The 21,127-nt window shown below is 43.9% G+C and overlaps 1 protein-coding gene across 23 annotated transcripts in view; it reads left to right on the top strand.

The window, feature by feature from the left end:
• Positions 1–2,199: 2,199 nt before the first annotated feature.
• The window catches only part of CADPS (calcium dependent secretion activator), a 624,105-nt gene continuing 605,177 nt past the window's right edge, over positions 2,200–21,127 (top strand). For 5 of the 23 annotated variants that reach the window (XM_077451931.1, XM_077451921.1, XM_077451916.1 and 2 more), the window contains exon 1: positions 2,205–2,760. In XM_077451931.1, the coding sequence (XP_077308057.1) occupies positions 2,425–2,760 (336 nt within the window). In that variant the 5' untranslated portion in view covers positions 2,205–2,424. Of the gene's footprint in view, positions 2,761–21,127 lie in introns of all 23 variants that reach the window. The other 18 variants (XM_077451927.1, XM_077451926.1, XM_077451925.1 and 15 more) reach the window with 9 other exon arrangements.

The following is a 21,127-nucleotide window of genomic DNA, read 5'->3' as shown; positions in this document are numbered from 1 at the left end:
CCTCTCTTCTCTGATGCCCCCGCACCCCTCTCTTCTCTGATACCCCCGCACCCCTCTTTTCTCTGACACCCTCGCATCCCTCTCTTCTCTGATACCCCCGCACCCCTCTCTTCTCTGACACCCCCGCACCCCTCTCTTTTCTGACACCTCCTGCACCCTTCTCTTCTCTGACACCCCCTGCACCCCTCTCTTCTCTGACACCTCCTGTGCCCCTCTCTTCTCTGAAACCCCCGCACCCCTCTCTTCTCTGATACCCCCGCACTCCTCTCTTCTCTGACACCCCCTGCACCCCTCTTCTCTGACACCCCGCACCCCTCTCTTCTCTGACAACCCCACACCCCTCTCTTCTCTGACACCCCTCTCTTCTCTGACACCCCCGCACCCCTCTCTTCTCTGATACCCCCAAACCCCTCTCTTCTCTGATGCCCCCGCACCCCTCTCTTCTCTGATACCCCCGAACCCCTCTCTTCTCTGACACCTCCTGCAGCCCTCTCTTCTCTGACACCCCCTGCACCCCTCTCTTCTCTGACACCTCCTGTGCTCCTCTCTTCTCTGACACCCCCTGCACCCCTATTCTCTGACACCCCCGCACCCCTCTCTTCTCTGATACCCCCGCACTCCTCTCTTCTCTGACACCCCCTGTACCCCTCTCTTCTCTGACACCCCCGCACCCCTCTCTTCTCTGACAACCCCGCACCCCTCTCTTCTCTGACACCCCTCTCTTCTCTGACACCCCCGCACCCCTCTCTTCTCTGATACCCCCGCACCCCTCTCTTCTCTAACACCCCTGCACCCCTCTCTTCTCTGATACCCCCGCACCCTTCTCTTCTCTGACACCCCGCACCCCTCTCTTCTCTGACACCTCCTGCACCCCTCTCTTCTCTGACACCCCCTGCACCCCTCTCTTCTCTGACACCTCCTGTGCTCCTCTCTTCTCTGACACCCCCTGCACCCCTATTCTCTGATACCCCATGCACCCCTATTCTCTGACACCCCCTGCGCCCCTCTCTTCTCTGACACCCCCTGCGCCCCTTTCTTCTCTGAAACCCCCTGCACTCCTCTCTTCTCTAACATCCCCTGCACCCCTCTCTTCTCTGACACACCCTGCACCCTGGTCTTCTCTGACACCCCCTGTACTCCTCTCTTCTCTAACACCCCCTGCACCCCTGTCTTCTCTGACACACCCTGCACCCCTCTCTTCTTTGGCACCCCCTGCACTCCTCTCTTCTCTGACACACCCTGCACCCCTGTCTGCTCTAACACCCCCTGCACCCCTCTCTTCTCTGACACCCCCTGCACCCCTCTCTTCTCTGACACCCCTGCGCCACCTTCTCTGACATACCTTACCCCCTTGGTCTGTGACAACCCCTTGCCCTCACTCTCTTCTCTGATCCCCTTCTCCGACACCCCTCTCTTCTCTGAGAACCCCCTGCCTTCACTTCTCTCTTTGACACCCCCTTCTCTGACATCCCCTACATGCCCTTTCTATGACATCTCCTACACCTCCATCTCTGACATCTATATCCCCATCACTAACAACTCCTGCGCCCCCTTTTTTGACAACTCCTCCTCTTTTTTTTCTGATATCCCGTACACCCCCTTATCTGGCATCTCCTACACCTCTTTTGGTGGTATCTCCAACACGCTGTTTCTGACAACCAGTGCATCCCTTCTTTGACATATCCTACACCCCATTCTCTTACATCCCCTACACCCCATTCTCTTACATCTCATACACCCCATTCTCTTACATCCCCTACACCCCATTCTCTTACATCTCATACACCCCATTCTCTTACAGCACCCCATTCTCTTACATCCCCTACACCCCATTCTCTTATATCTCATGCACCCCACTCTCTTACATCTCCTACACCTCATTCTCTTACTGCACCCCATTCTCTTGCATCTCCTACACCCCATTCTCTCATATTTCTTCCTCCTCTGACACCCCATTGGCCCCTCATTCTCCTCCCTATCTTCTGTGCCCCCCCTGCACCCCTACTCTCCCATTTCCTCTCCCCTCCAGCCCCCCTGCCATCACCCGATGACCCCCGGACAGGTCACCCCCCTCCCCCTCCTGCGCTCTGAAGATTGATTGGCCGGCGGACAAAGAGGCCAGGCACCATCTGCCGCGGCAGATTCCATGCACAGCTGATCAATGATCCCCCCGCTCCCCCTCCCTCCCTCCCCGGCACTATTTTGTCTCTCTCCGCTCGCCTTTCTCCAGTCACAGTGCAGGGGAGGAGAGAGTTAAACACGTAAGCACCGCCGATGCCTAGTCTGCACTTGGCTGCACCACCGCCAGGTCCTCCTGCCTGATCCGGAGCTCTCCTCCCCCTCCTCCTCCTCTTCCTCGGTCGGTCGTTCGGTCGGATTGTAGTCTCCCGGTAGGACCCCCTCGTACACCCCGGAAAGGACACCATGCTGGACCCGTCTTCCAGCGAGGAGGAATCGGATGAGATTGTAGAAGAAGAATGCAAGGAGGTGCTGGCTCCCAGCACCGGGGCCCGGCTCTCCCCCAGCCGGACCAGTGAGAGCTCCGGGGGGCTGCAGCCCAGCAGTAGGAGCAGCAGTGTGCGGCCGTCCAGCCCCAGCCCGTCCGTGGTCAGTGAGAAGGAGAAGGAAGAGCTGGAGAGGCTGCAGAAGGAGGAAGAGGAGAGGAAGAGGAAGCTGCAGCTCTATGTCTTTGTAATGAGATGTATCGCCTATCCCTTCAATGCCAAGCAACCTACCGACATGGCCAGGAGGCAGCAGAAGGTGGGTACCCTACAGAAGGGGGGGGGGGGGGTCACCTGATCACTACTGACATTCATAGATGGGGGCAAGAGGTTCTGCAACAGGAGTGGGGCCTGAGACCTGGACTAGCAATACATTGCAACCATTCATTTCTATTTATTTTTATTTTACACCCTCTTTTTTTTTGCACCCTCTTTGGGGCTCTCAGGTTAGGAGAGTCAATGAATGGGAGCTCCAGAATCACAGCAGCGCCCTCCCATAACCCAGCATCTCCTCCATAGGCGTCACCAACCCCCGGCTCCATGTAACAGCGACACCTACAGGCCGCAGCCGGCACACAGGGGAGGGATGGCTTACTGTCAGCTTTTGCTCCAGGATCATTTGTTTATCTGCCATCCAGAAAAAAAAAAGCAAAAAAAAAAAAAAAACCTCTTCCATTCATAGAAACAGCCCCCCATCTGGACTAATGCCCTCCTCTGAGCCGCGCAGTCAGGCCGCCGCTGCGGTGTGCGCTCAAGTCAAAGAGCTGGCAAGGGTAATCGATACACCTATGTGCAGCATGCTGGAATGATTGCAGCGTCAGTAAATCATGGTGGGCTTTTTTCCCTGGGGGGGGGGTGATATCGTAAGGTTGGGTGAAAAAAAAACCCAAAGGCATGCAAAGAGCAGGGAGCAGGCTGCAGGTTGGTTGTTGAGGTTTTTCGATATCGTTTCCTAAAAATACGCACATCCACTACACTCAACTCTGGTTTTAAAAAGAAAAAAAAATATTCTAGTATATATTCTAGTATAGTATAGTCTAGTATATATTCTAGTATAGTATAGCCTAGTATATATTCTAGTATAGTATAATCTAGTATATATTCTAGTTTATTATAGTCTAGTATATATTCTGAACTCAAAAAAGTATTTTCTTTTGCTCTCAGACTCCTCCAAATCTTAAAATTGTATTTGTTTTTGCTCCTGTGATCCGACGTCCTGTTAGAGGGTGTCTACGTTTGTTCTCCATGGTCCCACAGTATGTAGGAATGTAGTCATACTCTCTTGCTCATGCATGAGATGGGCTATGGACTATGGGCTATGGACTATGGGATGAACTATAGACTACGGGATATGGACTATAGACTATAGGATGTGGACTATGGGGTATGGGCTATGGGCTATGAACTATAGGTTATGTGGTATGGACTATAGACTATATAGGTTATGGGGTATGGACTATAGACTATAAGTTATGGGGTATGGAATATAGACTATGGGGTATGAGGTATGGGTTATGGAGTATGGGCAATATACTTCAGGGTAAGGACCATGGATTATGGACGTTGGGTTATGGGCTATGGACTGTGGGTTAGGGGCTATGAACTTTGGGTTATGGGTTATGGGCTATGGACTATGGGTTATGAGCTATGGACTATGGGTTATGAGCTATGAACTTTGGGTATGAGCTATGGACTATGGGTTAAAGGAACTGAATTTATTCTCTCTTGAGAAGAGAAAATTAAGGGGAAAGGGGGAGGGTTTGATCACCATGTACAAATACATAAGTGCTCCATATAGTGAACTTGGTGTTGAGTTATGCCCTTTAAGGTCATCACAGAGAACAAGGGGGCACTCTTTACATTTGGAGGAAAAGAGATTTAATCTCCAAATATGGAAAGGCTTCTTCACAGTAAGAGCTGTGAAAATGTGGAATAGAATTCCTCAAGAGTTGGTTTTGGAAAGCTCAGTAGAAAAAAAGTTCTGGATTCTTTCATTAATGCACATAATGTAACAGGATACTAAACATTTATAGATAAAGTAGAATATCCAATTGCCTCTCAGGGGATCAGGGAGGAATTTTTTTTCCTGCTGGAGCAAATTGGATCATGCTTTGTTGGCGTTTTTTGCCTTCCTCTGGATCAACTGTGGGTAAGGGATTGTGTGCATAGGACTGTAAAAATTATCATTTTTTTTAGCCTTTTATTGGTTGAACTATATGGATTCAACCAGACTAGCTATGTAACTATGTACCTATGTGGCTATGGGCTGTTGGCTATTGGCTTTGAACTATTGGCTACAGGATTTGTAGTGTGCATAGAGCATTGCACTTGACAGCTACTAATGTGCATTTCCTGTTCCAAACAAATGGAAGTGATGGGAAAAAGAAAGATTTGGAAGCTCACATTATAGGGAGGCAGAGAAACACAGTAGGAAAAAATTTCATGAAAAATTGATTACAGGACTATTGTGGATGTGTATGGATTATTTTTGGAGAATAAAAAAATCGTTTCATGTCACTTTAATGGCCCTGTAATCTGTGTTTAATTAAATGGTTTCTTACTGTCTTTTTCTGCCCCCCTATAATGGGAGCTCTCGACCATCTCCGTTTCCCCTTGTTTCTGTATGTGTAGAATGAGCAGTGCTCATTAGTGGTCACGTAGACTGCTTTTTACTTACTACAAATCCCATAGCTCATTGGTCTCCAAACTGTGTCCTGGGGGGCCAGATACGGCCCTTTGCATGCTTTAATCTGGCCCTCAGGGGCACTATTCCTGCCATTGACACTAACAGTGGGGCTTCTATTACTCCCCCAATACCAAAGATGGGGTAGTGTTTACCATCTCTAACACCAGCACAATTTCTACTCCCTGAAGCCTGAAGGACATTAGGGTGGTGCTTTGTCTAAAAAGGTTGGAGACCCCTGCCATCTCGGCAGTGATCAAGAGAGGGTGGCTACGTCCTACATACAGTGTGTCCACAGAGAGCAAATGTAGCCACCCTCTAACAGGAAGTCAAATCACAGCAGCAACAAAAAAAAAGGGGGTGGGGGATTTGGAGGTGATTGAGAGCAATAAAAGGGACTTTTATGAGTTTAAATATCATACTTTTAAAAAAAAAATCCAGAGTTTAGTGTCACTTTAAAATCCCAGCACTGTGGCTTAGTGGTTAAAACTTCTGCCATGCAGCAGTGGGGTTCTTGTATTGAATCCCAGCCTGGCCACTATCTGCATGGAGTTTGTATGTACTCCTTGTGCTTGTCCTCTCACACGCCAACAACATTCTGGTAGGTTCACTGGCTCAGTGGAGTGTGCCCAAGATAGCTGCCTGACCTGCATTAGGGGTATGGAATCAGCAGGGCATTTAGGTGGCCTGTCTGGGGGTTCTAGTGACCAGCACCAAGAGCATAACTGTAGTCATTATAGACTACATGACTGCTCTAGGGCTCAGCAGTAAAGGGGGCTCACTATGATCTGGCCCCAGAATGGTGGGTAGCATATTGCCATTTTACTGTAGATGAAACAAATGCATTTCATCCAGTTACCTGCATTGCTGCAGAAGCTATTACGGTGCCACCAGATTGGAATGTCACAGGTCTAATGGCACTTTTGCCTTGTAGTTCTGGGGACCTCAGTCTGTATCCCAACCAGAGCACTACCTGCATGGGGGATGCATGTTCATTCACTATGGGGATTTATTTTGCACCTTACATACAGGCACACCCCACTTTTAAGTACACAATGGTGTTTATATACTAAAGCTGGAAAGTGCAAAATCAGGCATAGAACCCACTGAGCTTCTAACCCCATCTCGTTCAATTAAGCTTTGGAAATTAAACCTGGAAGCTCATTGGCTTCTATGCAGAAGTGAGCCTGATATTGCACTTTCCAGCTTTAGTAAATAAACCCTATTGTGTACTTAAAAGTGGGGTATGATTGTATTGTGCACTCACGTCATACATTGCCCTGAAGGAGCTTACAAGCTAGGGTCCCAATCTCCCTATGGGTTTATTTTTCTAAAGGCAAACCAGCTCTTCACTTTGCATAGGAATTTGCACTTTGCAAGGGAATTTGTCCCAGAGCTTAGTAAATGAGGTGAAGCTCTGTTGACTTGCATGATCCAATCATGTGTGGGTAAAATGCTGTTTTTTGGGGGGTTTTTTTCTTGCACGTCATTGGATATTCTTTGCAAAGTGAAACTTCACTGCATTTACTAAGCTTTGGAGCAGATTTCTTTGCAAAGTGCAACATCCCTTGCAAATAGAACAGTCTATTTGCCTTTAGTAAATCAACCCATATGTGTATATTATTAATATTACATTTTAACAGGTTCTAATGAACCTACCAGCATGTCAGAGGAAACCCAAAAAAGCACAGGGAGAACATACAAACTCCATGCAGATAGTGTCCAGGACCAGAACTTGATCCAGGGACTCTAATGCTGCAAGACAGAAGTACTAACCACTAAGCCACTGTGCTGTCCCATGTTCTCCCATGTACTTTGGTTTCCCTCACTCCATCATAGACATGCTGCTAGGTTAATTGGCTTCTGCCTAAATTGGCTCTAATATGTGTTTGAATGTACGAGGGGTCTTCAAAAAGTTTCCACACTTTTTTATATTTAACCTTCTTAGCGGTATTCCTGAGTGTGGCTCGGGGTCAATTTTCCATACCAAGAGCGGTAACCCCGAGCCACACTTGGGATCGCATCGCAGGATCCAGGGAAAGTTACTTACCTTGTCCCCAGGATCCTGCGATGTGTCCCCGCTGTGTCTTCCGCCTGATGTACTGTATGCCGGGCTCCGTTCCCTGCGACCGATATGACGCATGAGGACGGAGCCCGGTGTGGAAAGTGCAAAAAACAGAACACATACAGTACACTGTAATCTTACCGATTATATTACTGTATCAAATAATTTCACATCCCTTTTGCCCCTAATGCTTTGTCCAGTGCCCTGCATGCAGCCTTATATTATATATAGTGTTCTTTCTGCCTGGAAACTGGAGATTGTCCATGGCAACCAAAAAGTGTCCCTTTACATCAAAAGCGGTTTTAGACCAGCTATAAAACAGCGATAATAAATTAGAATCACTTGCAGAATTGAGCGATAGTGATTTGTAGGGAGATCCGTCATCAGACACTGAAAATGACAAGAGCGACAATTCTGCAACTGAGCAAATTTCATTGTTTTTGAGTTGATTACATTATTGAATACATTTTGTTATTAATATATTATTATTTTTGATATTTTGTTTTATAGTTATTTATTATATTATAATTTATGATTTTGTGTTTCAAACTTTATCATACCCGGGATGTCTACTAGACTCTTGTTTGGACAGATTTAAGCGAGTTATTACTAAGAATTACAAGCCTACCATATAAAACGCCAAATTTCTATGCAAAACAATTGTACCGCTTTGAGCATCAAAAATCTGACATAATCATACCGCCAGGGAGGTTAATAGAGTTAAAGTGCGTAAACTTTTTGAAGAATTCTCGTATATGGTAGTTAGGGACCAATAGAGTGTAAGCTCCTATGTGAAGGCACTGATGTGAATATACAATATGTACAGTGCTGCGTAAATTGTTGGTGATATATAAATACCTCTAATAAAAAATACATAATACAATAATTCTCTGATTGGATGAGCTGGAGAGCATCACTTCTCACCTCTTCACCTCATCCAATCAGAGAACACTTTGCATTCATTCAGAAAATGCAAAGCATCCTGTGAATGGTTCCCATGTGGAGTGGCTGCCTTGCCTTTTTGTGTCCATAATGCATCTGGCGGGCCACTCGGGACGGGGAGAGAATGGAGATCACTGGAGTAGTGGTGTCTACTTGTCTGCAGTGATTTCCAGCTTGCAGGGGCATCAGTCAGGTAGGGCATGTACATATCTACATTGGCCCAAGCTAGACCAATGTAACTACAGGCATACCCCACTTTTAAGTACCCAATGGGGTTTATTTACTGAAGTTGGAAAGTGCAAAATCAGACTCACTTCTGCATAGAAACCAATGAGCTTCCAGGTTTTATTACCAACGCTTAATTGAACAAGCTGAGGTTAGAAGCTCATTGGTTTCTATGCAGAAAGGAGCCTGATTTTGCACTTTCCAGCTTTAGTAAATAAACCCCATTGTGTACTTAAAAGTGGGGTATGCCTGTATGTAAAACATGCCCCCCCCCCCATAGGAATAATTATTTTATATAGAACGTCTCTGTTTTCCCGGTCCTGACATGACTTAGAATATGGAGATACAGAGGTTGATTTACTAACAACATAGAAAGTCCCTAGTAGTGAATTTTCACTTTGTCATGTGAAGTTTCCCTTGAATTAGCTAATGAGGTGAAGCTAAGGGAAAATTCACATTGCAAAGTGAATCTGCTCATCTGCTTTAGATAACCAACTCGAATGTGTCAAGACAGTCTAAGCCCTTGTACACACGGTCGGACATTCTGACAACAAAATCCGACGGATTTTGTCCGAAACTGGTGTTGCATACACACAGTAGGACAAAGTTGTCAGAAAATCCGATCGTTCGGAACGTGATGACGTTAGTACGTTACGACGGGACTACGTTCAGGCTGGTAGCCAATAGCTTTGGTCTCGTAATTTGATCTGAGCATGCGTGGCACTTTGTCTGATCGGAATTCTCTACAAACGATCGGACAAAGTCCTATAGGATCATGTTGTCGGAAAATTTTATATCTAGCTCTCAAACATTGTTGATCGGACATTCCGATGGAAACAGTCCGATGACAACACGGTCCGATTGGACATTTTCCGTTGGAATGTCCGACTGTGTGTACAAGGGCTAAGATATCTATGGCTTGTGCCAGAAAACAGTGTAGCTAATAATTATTGAAGGGAAAGCCACCACTTTGTAACCTTCTAGGAAAACTGACATTTTTTTTTTTTTTTTTTGTGAGTAAGTGTATTGTTACAATTTATTCACCATAAAATATACTTTGTCACACATGACGACCTCATGGACACTGGCTGTTTGCCCAGCTCCTCTAATAAGGCCTCATGTATGCTTCTGCTGGTAAACGGCCATTAAGGCTGCATTCACACCTGAGCGTAGCGTGTTTGAACGTTTTTACCGGCGTTTTGTCGCGCGACAACGAGCGTTTTGTCACACTACAACGCGCGACAACGAGCGTTTTTTAACTTCGGCGGTTTTTTTTCAGCCAATAGGAAAAATATTTTTCATCTGCTTATTTTTTCTTGAGCAGATACAGCGTCAAAACGCCTGTAGAAATGCTCGTTGTCGCGCTAAACGCTCGAATCGAGCGTTTCCATTAGTTTCTATGGGAATGAAAACGCCCAAATCAGCCCAATTCGCGCGACAAAAAAGGGTCCGGAACTTGTTTGAGCTTCAGGCGTAGGGCTTCAGGCGACATGGAGTGGAGATGTGAACCATCTCCATTGAGAATAATGGATTTTTTCCCCTCCAGCGTTTTGTAGCTTCAGGCGTAGGGCTACAAAACGTTCAGGTGTGAACGGGCTGTTAGGAGCAGTTGGGCATTTTTTTTCAGCTGCCCCTGAACCCTCCTCTATGTTATCTTATCAGTACATGTACACGGGGCCGCTTATAGTTGTTTCTAGGCATTTGCGTTTAGAGGCTTTTTTGGAACCCCAAAAAATGCTTTCAGAAGCTGAGTTTAGAGGCATTTCAAAGCGGCTACCCGCGTTTATGTGCGTTTTCATCTAGTATTTTTTAAAGGGAAACTCGTTTTTTTTAAAGGGAAACATTTTATTTATTACTTTTGAGCCTGGAAAATGCTAAAAACACACCAAAAAACTCAATTATCACTGCCTGCGAGCTTGATATACCATGTGATATTCCCCTCATCAGCCAATTATGCTGTACAATACACAGCTTGCATTACTTGACGCTGAAGTTGAGCGTCACCAACAGACGTTCCTCTGGTGGCACGCGTTTCCTCATGTTGGTGTCCATGTGAAATAGACGGGGTCTAACCTTTTCCAAGAACGTCAAAGGTGGCGATTGACATGCGTGAAAAATGAAAAAAAAAATTCTCTGGGTAATTATGCAGCTGAACATACATATTAGAGAAGTATCTTGTGGACATGCGTTGAGCCATCAACGAACTCTGGTCCTCTCTCGCAATTTTCTACGTTTTTGGAGCCTGAGCAAAAGCAACATCAGGAGCATTTCCTCACACGTGATCATCATGGGATCCATATTAACAAACCAACCAGAAAATAACAGCTACAAACACATTGCTTTCTCAACTGCTATTCACACTGTTCTTTCACAGAATGGCTGAAATAGTTCATAAATACTTGTTTTTAGTGCTTTCTAATCATTTGGGAGGGTCTCCTGAGGTTATCTTTAGTAAACGTTTCTGAACGCAAACGCGGCTAAATGCTGCTAAACACACGTTTTATTATGTGGATTACTAGCTGTGATGTTTCAGCGTTCAGGAGAGGTTGAGAAACGTCCCGTGTACATGAAGCCTTAGGAGCAGTTGGGCATTTTTTTCAACTGCCCCTGAACTCTCCTCTATGTTATGTTATCAGTACATGTACACAGGGTCGTTTACAGTCCTTTCCAGGCATTTGAGTTTAGAGGCCTTTTTTGGAAAGCAAAAAAATAAGTTCAGATGCTGAGTTTAGAGGCATATCAAGCGCCAAATGCTTCTAAATGTGGTAACTCGCATTTAGCCACGTTTCATTTACAGCCATTTTTTTGTTTTTGACTATTCTGAAATTTTTTTTTCAAACGCTAACACCGGCGCTAAACGCTGCATGTAAATGCGGCAAAACCGACATTTAAATGTGGGTTTTTATCTAGGTTGTAAAAAAGTCCCGTGTACATTAACCCCCCATCGGTATTCCCAAGTCTGGCTCGGAGTGAAAATTCAGTACCATTAGCGGTAACCCCAAGGCAGACTCGGGATCCCATCGCAGGATCCAGGATGAGTATGCTTACCTCGTCTCCTGGATCCAGCGGTGTCTCCCCGCAGTGCGAGCGGCTCGTCCTCCCCTCTATCTATCACAGAGCCAGGCTCCGTTCCCTGCGAGCGTTGCGACGCTCGGGGGCGGAGAACAGCGCCAAATTCAAAAGGTAAAACACACACATTACATGCAGTATAATGTAATCTTACAGATTACATTACGATATGTAATTATTTCACATTCCGTTTGTCCCTAGTGTTCTGCCCAGTGTCCTGCATGCAGTTTTGTATTATAAAAACTGTTCTTTCTGCCTGGAAACTGGAGATTGCCCATAGCAACCAAAACTGTCCCTTTACATCAAAATTGGTTTTAGACCAGCTAGAAAACAGCGATAATAAATTAGAATCACTTGCAGAATTGAGGGATAGCGATTTGTGGGGAAATCCATCATCAAATACTGAAAAGTAATGACAGCGACAATTCTGCAACTGAGCACATTTCAGTGTTTTTGATTTGATTACATTATTGAATAATTTTTATTATTATTATATTATTATTTGGTATCATTTTTTATAGTTATTTATTATATTTTAATTTATGATTTTGTTTTTCAAATTTTATCATACCCGGGATGTCTGCTAGACTCTGGTTTGGACAGATTTAAGTGAGTTATTCATAAGAATTACAGATCTACAATATAAAACGCCAAATTTCCATGCAAAATGATTGTACCGCTTTCAGCACCTAAAATCCGACATAATCATACTGCCAGAGAGGTAAACAAAGAAAGAGCGACAATTTTGAAAATAATTCAGGCACACATTTAACACTTTGAGTGCCCCTGATGTTAACCCCTTCCCTGCCAGTGTCATTAGTACAGTGACAGTGCACATTGTTAGCACTGGTCACTGTATTAGTGTCACTGGTCCCCAAAAAAGCATCAAAAGTGTCAGTTAGGTGTCCTGACTTTCTGCTGCAAATAAATAAATATATCCCATAGTTTGCAGACGCTATAACTTTTGCACAAACCAATCGATACACGCTTATTGGAATTTTTTTTTTACATTTTTTTTACCAAAAGCGTAGCAGAATACATATTGGCCTAAATTGATAAATAAATTAGATTTTTTTTATTGGATATGTTTTATAGCAGAAAGTTAAAAATATATATATTTTTTGTTTTACAAAATTGTCAAGTCTTTTTTTGTTTATAGCGCAAAAAAAATAAAAATCCGCAGAGATGATCAAATACCACCAAAAAGAAAGCTCTATTTGTGGGGAAAAAAATGACATTGATTGTATTTGTGTACAGTAACGCAGTGCCATATTTCAAAAATGGCCTGGTCAGGAGGTTTGGGGGGGGGGGGGGGGTAAACCTGCTGGAGCTGAAATGGTTAATAATCACTACATCCCAGCTTGTATTTAGACCAAGAAAACAGTGATTACATTATGTATTCACTACAAGCCAGATTTTTCAAAAAAAGAAAACCAATTTTTTTTTTTTTTTACACGTAAAACATACCCACATTTTCCCAAAGCCTCTGTATCTATAAAGGCATTATTCAATTATATTGGACCCTTGATTTCATATAAACAGCAATATTAATTATAAGTACAGGGATATATATATAATAAGTGTTATTATGCAATAAAGGATGTTTTTTTATCTTTAGTAAAATCACACGCAATCACTGTTTTGTGTGAATGCAGTTGTTAAAAGTATAACAGAGTATATTCTATGATGATTAAAAGCCTCCTCTTTGCCTTTGGTACCTAAAAGCACATGCCTCCTGTGCTTAGGTGCGCACTAGAATACAGTCCTGTGTGTGTTTCCAGCACCATGTCCAAAACGCACTTCAGTTGCTATCTGCAGGGGGTGTCAGTGTTAGGTTAGCACCAACCTAAACGCAGGTCGCAAACGCAGTGTGTTTGCTTGCACCGGCTCACATAGTAAAAAAGTTCAGGTTGCAGTTTGTTTCCAAAAGTAGTGCGTGGACTACTTTTGGTGCTAAGCAGTGCGATTTGAGTCCATTGAGTCCAATAGGCTTTAATCACATCACACTGAATTGCATGTGAATTGCACAGAGCGTTGCCATGCGATTCTTAGGGGTTGGTTTGCTAAAGGATAATAGACTATGCACTTTGTAGTGCAGTTGTATTCTGCAAGTGTAGTTACTTCAGAGCTTAGTAAATGAGGTAAAGCTTCACGTTGCAAAAAATACCCAATCACACGCAAGGAAAATTAAAAACAAGCATTTTTGTTTGCACATGATTGGATGATTGAAGTCGGCAGAGCTTCTGCTCATTTACTAAGCTCTGGGGCAACTGCACTTTGGGAAGTGCACAGTCTATTTGCCTTTCGTGAATAAATAGTGTGAACTGAGGCTAATGGTAATTCTGAATTTTGAAGACACATTGGGGTGGATTTACTAAAGGCTGTGTACTTTGAAAGTGCACTTGCTCCATAGCTTAGAAAATGAAGGGAAGCTCTGCTGACCATTTATGCATCTTCCCATCATGTTTTTTTCATTCCCTTGCATGGGATTGGCTATTCTTTGCAAAGTGAAGCTTCATCTCATTTACTAAGCTGTGGAGCAGCTGCACTTGCAAAGTGCACAGTCTGTTTGCCTTTAGTATATCCACCCCTATATACATTGAGAAATGATTGTGTATTGATAATAAAAGAAGCTTGTTTTGCAAAGCATAGATTACATTGACTCTTTGGTGGCCATAACTTGGTGGTCCTACATCTCCACGTCTGGCTCTCCAGAAAAGCTTCTCTGGCAGAACCTCAGAGCCGGTGAAGGTGCCTGTGTGCTAATGGAAACTGGCAGGCCTCAGTACACGACTTAACAATACATCAAAGGCCCCAGCCTGGGATTGGCGCATCCCCAGCCTTTGCGGCGCTTCCTTTGATTCTTTGACATTAAAGGAAGCCCAAGCAGACCCCTTGCAGATAGACAACCATGGAGTTCACTTGTGGCTGAAAGATGTACCCAAGGATTAAATCACAGGGGCGGTCATTTCATCTCATTCCATTGCTGTTTTATTGGGAATCATATGGTACATAGCATCCATTGAACCAGGACAACCTTGTTTACTTACAAGAATTATATTGTTGGCCCTAGCAACCAATCAGAATCAGCTTTTGGTGGTTGCAGTTGATGGGAATCCTAACTGAATGACATTTAGCTTGCTAAAGCACTGTATATCAAAAACATTATCATTTTATAGCAATTATTTAATAAAAAAACATATATTTTTTTTTTTTTTTTATATTTATTTATGAATCTCAGTGCTGCTGATGTATTGCTACCTTGTTGTAGCCACTTCCTGCTCACCTACAATCCAGATACACTAAACAATGAACAAAAAAAAAAGAGGGTGTACCAACCTAGCGCGTTACCTTCATATACCATTTATTAGTAAAATAGAGCAAGTGTTATACTCACAAATTAATGTATATATATATATATATATATATATATATATATATATATATATATATATATATATACATCATCACCAATAAAATACAGGAACAGAAACGCCAAAACCACTGCACAAACCTCCAGTCACAGAAAGGAGCCGTGTAAGTCTGATAAGGCCAACGCGTTTCAAGGGATATTCTTTCTTCTTCAAAGCCCAGAGGTGCTGTGGTGGCTTCCCTTCTGAACAAATACCACAGGGGTTTGTTCTCTTGGATGAGGATCATAATATCACCACCTCACCTTTCCGCCTTGGCCAATCGGAGAACACTGTGCATTCATTAAGAAAATACAAAGTGTTCACTGAATGGTGCCTTTGCCAAGCAAGTGACCTCCTGTGTTCATTAAGCAGCACAACAGTCTTTTGGCATGGGACCCGGAAGCTAGCGGCCATCATTGCAGTAGTGGTGCCAGCTTCCAAAGGGATTGGCCAGGTATGATGTCAACATACTCAAAGAGGATTATGGGAATATTAATTTACTTTAGAATCCTACATACCTAGCTGAATGTTGCATCGGTGTCCCACCCCCCCCCACCCCCCCCTCCGGCTCTAAGGCTGAGAACCGAGCGATCAAACAGCGCCGATCGCTCCGTTTTCAGAGCGGTGGCTGTCAGTCACGACTGTTTGCTGTGCTCCCCCCACGCTCACTGGAGTGTGGGGCTGGAGCAGCTGGTCTAGGCTCTCAGCGGCCTGCTGAGAGGCAGTGCCGGGTGTCGGTCCAGACATGTGGGCAGATCCCGACCCGTGATTTGTGACGTCAGTTGACAGCATATTTCAGCCCGCTGTCTGCTGAAAACAGGTCACAGGTGTGCAGAACGAACTGCTCTCCTATGATCTACAGGAGAAGTACAGCCAAACGAGCTTTGGCTGTATTTCTTTACCTTCATCCAAGCTGGAACAATGCAACTCTGCAAAAGTATTTAAACCTAAACTTTAGCTTTAACAGTTACCTATTATACGGTACATCTATTAAATTAAATAAAAATGGCTCATAATCAAGAATAGCTTATAATCTAATTTTCTCACAATCTAATTAGCATCTTTGCTATAATTTACCAACCTGACTATTGGTGGAAAAGCTTCCTGATGCTTACTTTTTAAAAATTGTGAACTGAGCAGCCAATCAATTTGCGTACTTTTTAGAGCTGTGAAAATAATGAAAAACACTTGCTGATTGGTTACTGTTGGGTACTGTACAAGACACACTATCCCTCAGCTCATTCAATAATCTGGTCTACTTTTATATACTATACTATGCTATGTGTGCAGATCCTTCCGCAGTGTCTGTTTTTCTAATTATTCAGAAGAAGAGTTAAGGGTTGACCTACTGTTAAAGAGTTAAACATGGTAGCCAATCAGCTTTTAACTTAAGCTTGTTCAATTAAGCTTTGACAATAAAACCTGGAAGCTGATTGGTTTCTATGCTGAGCTGCACCAGATTTTGCACTCTCCAGTTTTAGTAAATCCCCCCCCCCCCCCCGTGTTAAAAAACCTGAGATTGCTTTCCATTTGATTCTATAAATGATTATTTGATGATCCTGCCCTGGTGGTGTCTGTTTCTTCTTAGCTACAAATGTTCCCAGATGATTGTTGCATACTTTATTCTTCATGCCTGCTGTGAGGGCAATAAAGGGTTGAACGATATTCTGATCAGTTGTTCATCATTGAATTATATGTAAACCCAATCACTAAAATCATATGGAAGCTTTGATATGTTAAAGTAATTTTAAAAGTAATTTTCAGTATTTTTATATGTGTAGCTTTCATTAAAAGTAATACCTGGTGATCCATGAAGGTTCTCGGTCATGAACTTACTGTTGCAGGTAGCCATTCTTTTTTTATTTGTTTAGCAGAAAATAAAAACCCCAGAGGTGATCAAATACCACCAAAAGAAAGCTCTATTTGTGGGAATAAAATGATAAACATTTAGCTTGGGTACGGTGTAGCATGACCGCGCAATTGTCATTCAAAGTGCGACAGAGCTGAAAGCTCAAAATTCGTCTGGGCAGGAAGGTGTATAAGTGCCTGGTATTGAAGTGGTTAAGGGAAAACCTGTTCTGAAAAAAGGTAGGCTGCCATCGTTGAGTTCTCCTTCTGAAATTGCTACCTACCTGGACGCCATGTTTACTATTAGCTTAATAGTCTTACTAGTTTCAACTAGAAAAAAAAGAGACAATAAAGAGTAACCAGCATTTTTTGGTGCAATTCAGCAATGGCTGAATTCTTTTAAAGTGGACCTTTTAAGGCCAGACTTAAACTTCTCAGTACAGAGAGCAGTGCTAAATTGTAAAATGGAACAGCGAATAGCATCAAAACAGATTGTAAGTTTCAGAAACGGTGAGCATAATCAAGTGTGGTTGGCTGCGAAAGGTTATGTAATTTTCTATCTGGATGTTGAGAAAAGTAAATATGCATGTGAATATAGCTAAGGCTGCTTGGTGGTTATTTACTAAAACTAAAGAGTGCAAGATCTGGTACAACTTAGCATAGCTGCTACCAGATTTTGGGTGCACCAGTTTTAGTAAATCTACCCTATATCTCTTTGTGTGTTTGATGTTAGGGTTATGTAGCAAATGCTAATATAGTAATATCCTGTAGCATTTCAGTTATGACTAAACTATCTAGGTGACACTGACCTATACCTATTTTATAGTTTGTACTAGCCAGGAATGTGACAGGTAATAATGTGTTGTCTTTCAGCAGTTAGAGAAATAGATGTCCCAGCATGATTTGTCAATTCATAGATGGATCTTTTCTTTTTTTTTTTTTATCAGCCCGCCAGCTAATTGAAGTAAAAACACGCAGATTCCCCCATCCACACGTTCAAGGTAGATGGAGGGATCTTCCACTCTGCTCTATTGTATGCTGACAGCGAGGACTCCTCTTCTGTCTGAATACACTGATCAGTGCTGCAGTCAATTGGCTGCAGAGCATAACCAGAGGAAAATATTCCAACATTCCAGTTCTAGAAAAACTGATCTTAGATGTAGTCAGAGAGGCCATAGATGTCGAATTCTGATCCATCTATTGCCAGCTTTAAAGCGGAGGTCCACCCTAAAATGGACCTCCGCTCATCGGAATCCCCCCCCCCTCCGGCGCCACAATTGGCACCTTTCAGGGGGGAGGGGGGTGCAGTTACATGGATAATCCAGGTAACTGCACCCACTTCCGGGATAGCTGTCTGCGGAAAGGGGCGTAGATTACGCCCCTTTCCGCAACTGCCCGCCCCTTTGCGCAACTGCCCGCCCCTTTGCGCAAGTGCCCCGCTGCCTGCTGGGAAACACACAGTTCCCAGAGGCAGCGGGGACCGTCCGGATTGCGCCGCGCGGCTCGCGCATGCGCAGTAGGGAACCGGGAAATGAAGCCGAAAGGCTCCATTTCCTGATTCCCATACCCAAGATGGCGGCGGCAGGACCCGACAGACGACCTAGCGATCGGCTTCGGGTGCCGACATCGCGGGCGCGCTGGACAGGTAAGTGTCACTATTTTAAAAGTCAGCAGCTGCAGTATTTGTAAAAAAAAAAAAACGCGGTGGACTCCCGCTTTAAGATTGAGTTGCCTAGAGCTGTAGATCTTAATAAGGGTACATATACAGTACATACAACCCAACTGTGTCTCATTTGAAACCAATCTCCATCCATCGTTCCTCCATAGGTTTTCCTTTTTCAAGTCTCATATATTCATCAGTATAACTATAAGTACTTATTAACAACAATGATTTACATTTGCTTCAGCAAACTAGAGGTCCCGCTCTAGGCTCCTTCATCCCAATTCGGTGGCTCACACTGTGCGTGCCGGTTGGGGAGAGCCGCCCTGGCTCAGTGCAATAAATCCAGCAAAAAAAAGATGTCTCTAATGCCACCCAACAGCATGTCTGGCGGTCACTTGAGTAAAAGCAGCCTCAGTCCAGCTTCATCCAGGCCACGACACTGACACGTTTCGCCCCACCCACTGGGCTTAGTCATGAATTCATGGACCATGACTAAGCCCCATGTGTGGGGTGAGGCATGTCAGGGGGCATAGCTTGGATGGAGCTGGGCTGAGGCTGCTTTTTCTTAAGTGACTGTCAGGCATGCTGGTGTGCGGCATTTAGGACATCTTTTTTACTGATTTACATTCCTTTAATTGCATTTTATATTTATTCATGAAAAATGTTTTGTTTGTTTTTTTGCATATTTTAATATAATAATATGTAAAAAATATTAATATTATTTATAGCAGTTGGCCAAACCAATTCATTTTGATTCGCCCTTGTAGTAGATGGTAATTGCATGGAAAAACGTCTTTTGCGCATGAAGCACTGAAGACCTGTTCATTTTGTCAGCTTGTAATGTGTTTGAGGTTAAAGTGATGAAAGTGTGACAGGGGATGTCTTACTTGAGAAAGTTAGGAAAATATGAATATTCTTTTAGTCTCTAGTTAACGTTTGATGCTTCTGATGTCGTAGCAATGCTTTTAAAACACATTGGGGTATATATGGAAATACGCACATCAAAAGAAATGTAAGTGACATTTTCAACGCATTGCAATTTTTACACAATTATGGAACTGCCTTTTCCTCTGTAGGCAGTTTGTGTTATTACACATGTAGGTGGAATAGAAATGAGCTTGTGATGCCCTTTGCAAAACATAATTGATGGTCTACACCAGAGGACTCCAAACTTTTAAGTACATGGGTCACATCGTATATTTCACAAATATTTGCAGGCTGAAAAAAAATCTGATTAGAGTTACACTTACATCAGGGCCCCACCACATTCCCTTTTACATCAGGATCCGTATCAGAGTTTCCTTTTACATCAGGGTCCCCATCACAGTTGCCTTTTACATTAGGGTCCACATCAGATTCCCTTGTACATCAGGGTCCCTTTTACATCAGGGTCCCCATCAGATTCCCTTTTACATGAGGGCCCCCATCAGAGTTGCTTTTTACTTGAGGGTCCCCATCAGAGTTGCCTTTTGCATCAGGGTCCACATCAGAGTTCCCTTTTACATTAGGGTCCCCATCAGAGTTGCCTTGCACATTGAGGTCCCCATCAGAGTTGCCTTTTACATCAGGGTCCCCATCACAGTTGCCTTTTACATTAGGGTCCACATCAGATTCCCTTGCACATCAGGGCTCCTTTTACATCAGGGTCCCCATCAGATTCCCTTTTACATGAGGACCCCCATCAGAGTTGCCTTGCACATTGAGGTCCCCATCAGAGTTGCCTTGCACATTGAGGTCCCCATCAGAGTTGCCTTTTACATTAGGGTCTCCATCAGAGTTTCCTTTTACATCAGGGTCCCCATCAGATACTCTTGTACATCAAGGTCCCTTTTACATCAGGGTCCCCATCAGATTCCCTTTTACATGAGGGCGCCCATCAGAGTTTCCTTTTACACCAGGGTCCCCATCAGAGTTTCCTTTTACATCAAGGTCCCCATCAGAGTTTCCTTTTACATCAGGGTCCCCATCAGAGTGGCCTTTTACATAAGGGACCCCATCAGGATATCCTTTTACATCATGGTCTCCATCAGGATGGCCTTTTACATCATGGTGTCCATCAGGGTGGCCTTTTTCATCAGTGTCCCGATCAGAGTTGCCTTAACATGAGAGTTGCCTTTACATCAGAATCCCCAATAGAGTCCCCCCCCCCCCATACATCGGAGTCTGTATCAGGGTTCTGCTTTATATTAGGGTCTACATTAGAGCCCCCTATTTGTCAGAGTCCCCGTCAGAGTCTGCACTTACATCAGGCTTCCCATCAGAGCTACTTTTACATTAGAATCCCCAATAAGGCCCCCCTTTACATCAAGGTCCCCATCAGAGTGCGCATTTACATCAGAGTCCCCCTTTATACTCGAGTTTCTGTCCACATTACATCAGGGTCCCCCTTACAGGATCCAAGTGTGGGTTGAAGGGGGGAGGGTTAAAGCATTAACCATAGGCAGATTCTATTGACCTTAGTACTCAATCTGTACACATTGAAGCTATATCACTGTCTCTATCTGAGGGAATGATAAAATCTTGCAGCAGCCTAGATGTGTCCCGTAGGCCATAGTTAGGAGACCTCTGGTCTACACCAATCAGATTCTGGCCTACCTTGGAGGTTTGAATGTGATTGGTCATATAGAAAGCAGAGACAACCTAACAGAGCACCGGATTTAGGAAGTACACCCCCACTGACACTTTAAGGCAGTGTTTCTCAACTCCAGTCTTCAAGGC

This window comes from Lithobates pipiens, unplaced genomic scaffold (assembly GCF_037356315.1).
Source record: "Lithobates pipiens isolate NorthernLeopardFrog02 unplaced genomic scaffold, aLitPip1_a1.2 Scaffold_23, whole genome shotgun sequence".
In the NCBI taxonomy this organism is placed as follows: domain Eukaryota; kingdom Metazoa; phylum Chordata; class Amphibia; order Anura; family Ranidae; genus Lithobates; species Lithobates pipiens.
Note: the sequence above shows the minus strand (reverse complement) of the source record. Positions and strands in the feature narration are given on the sequence as shown.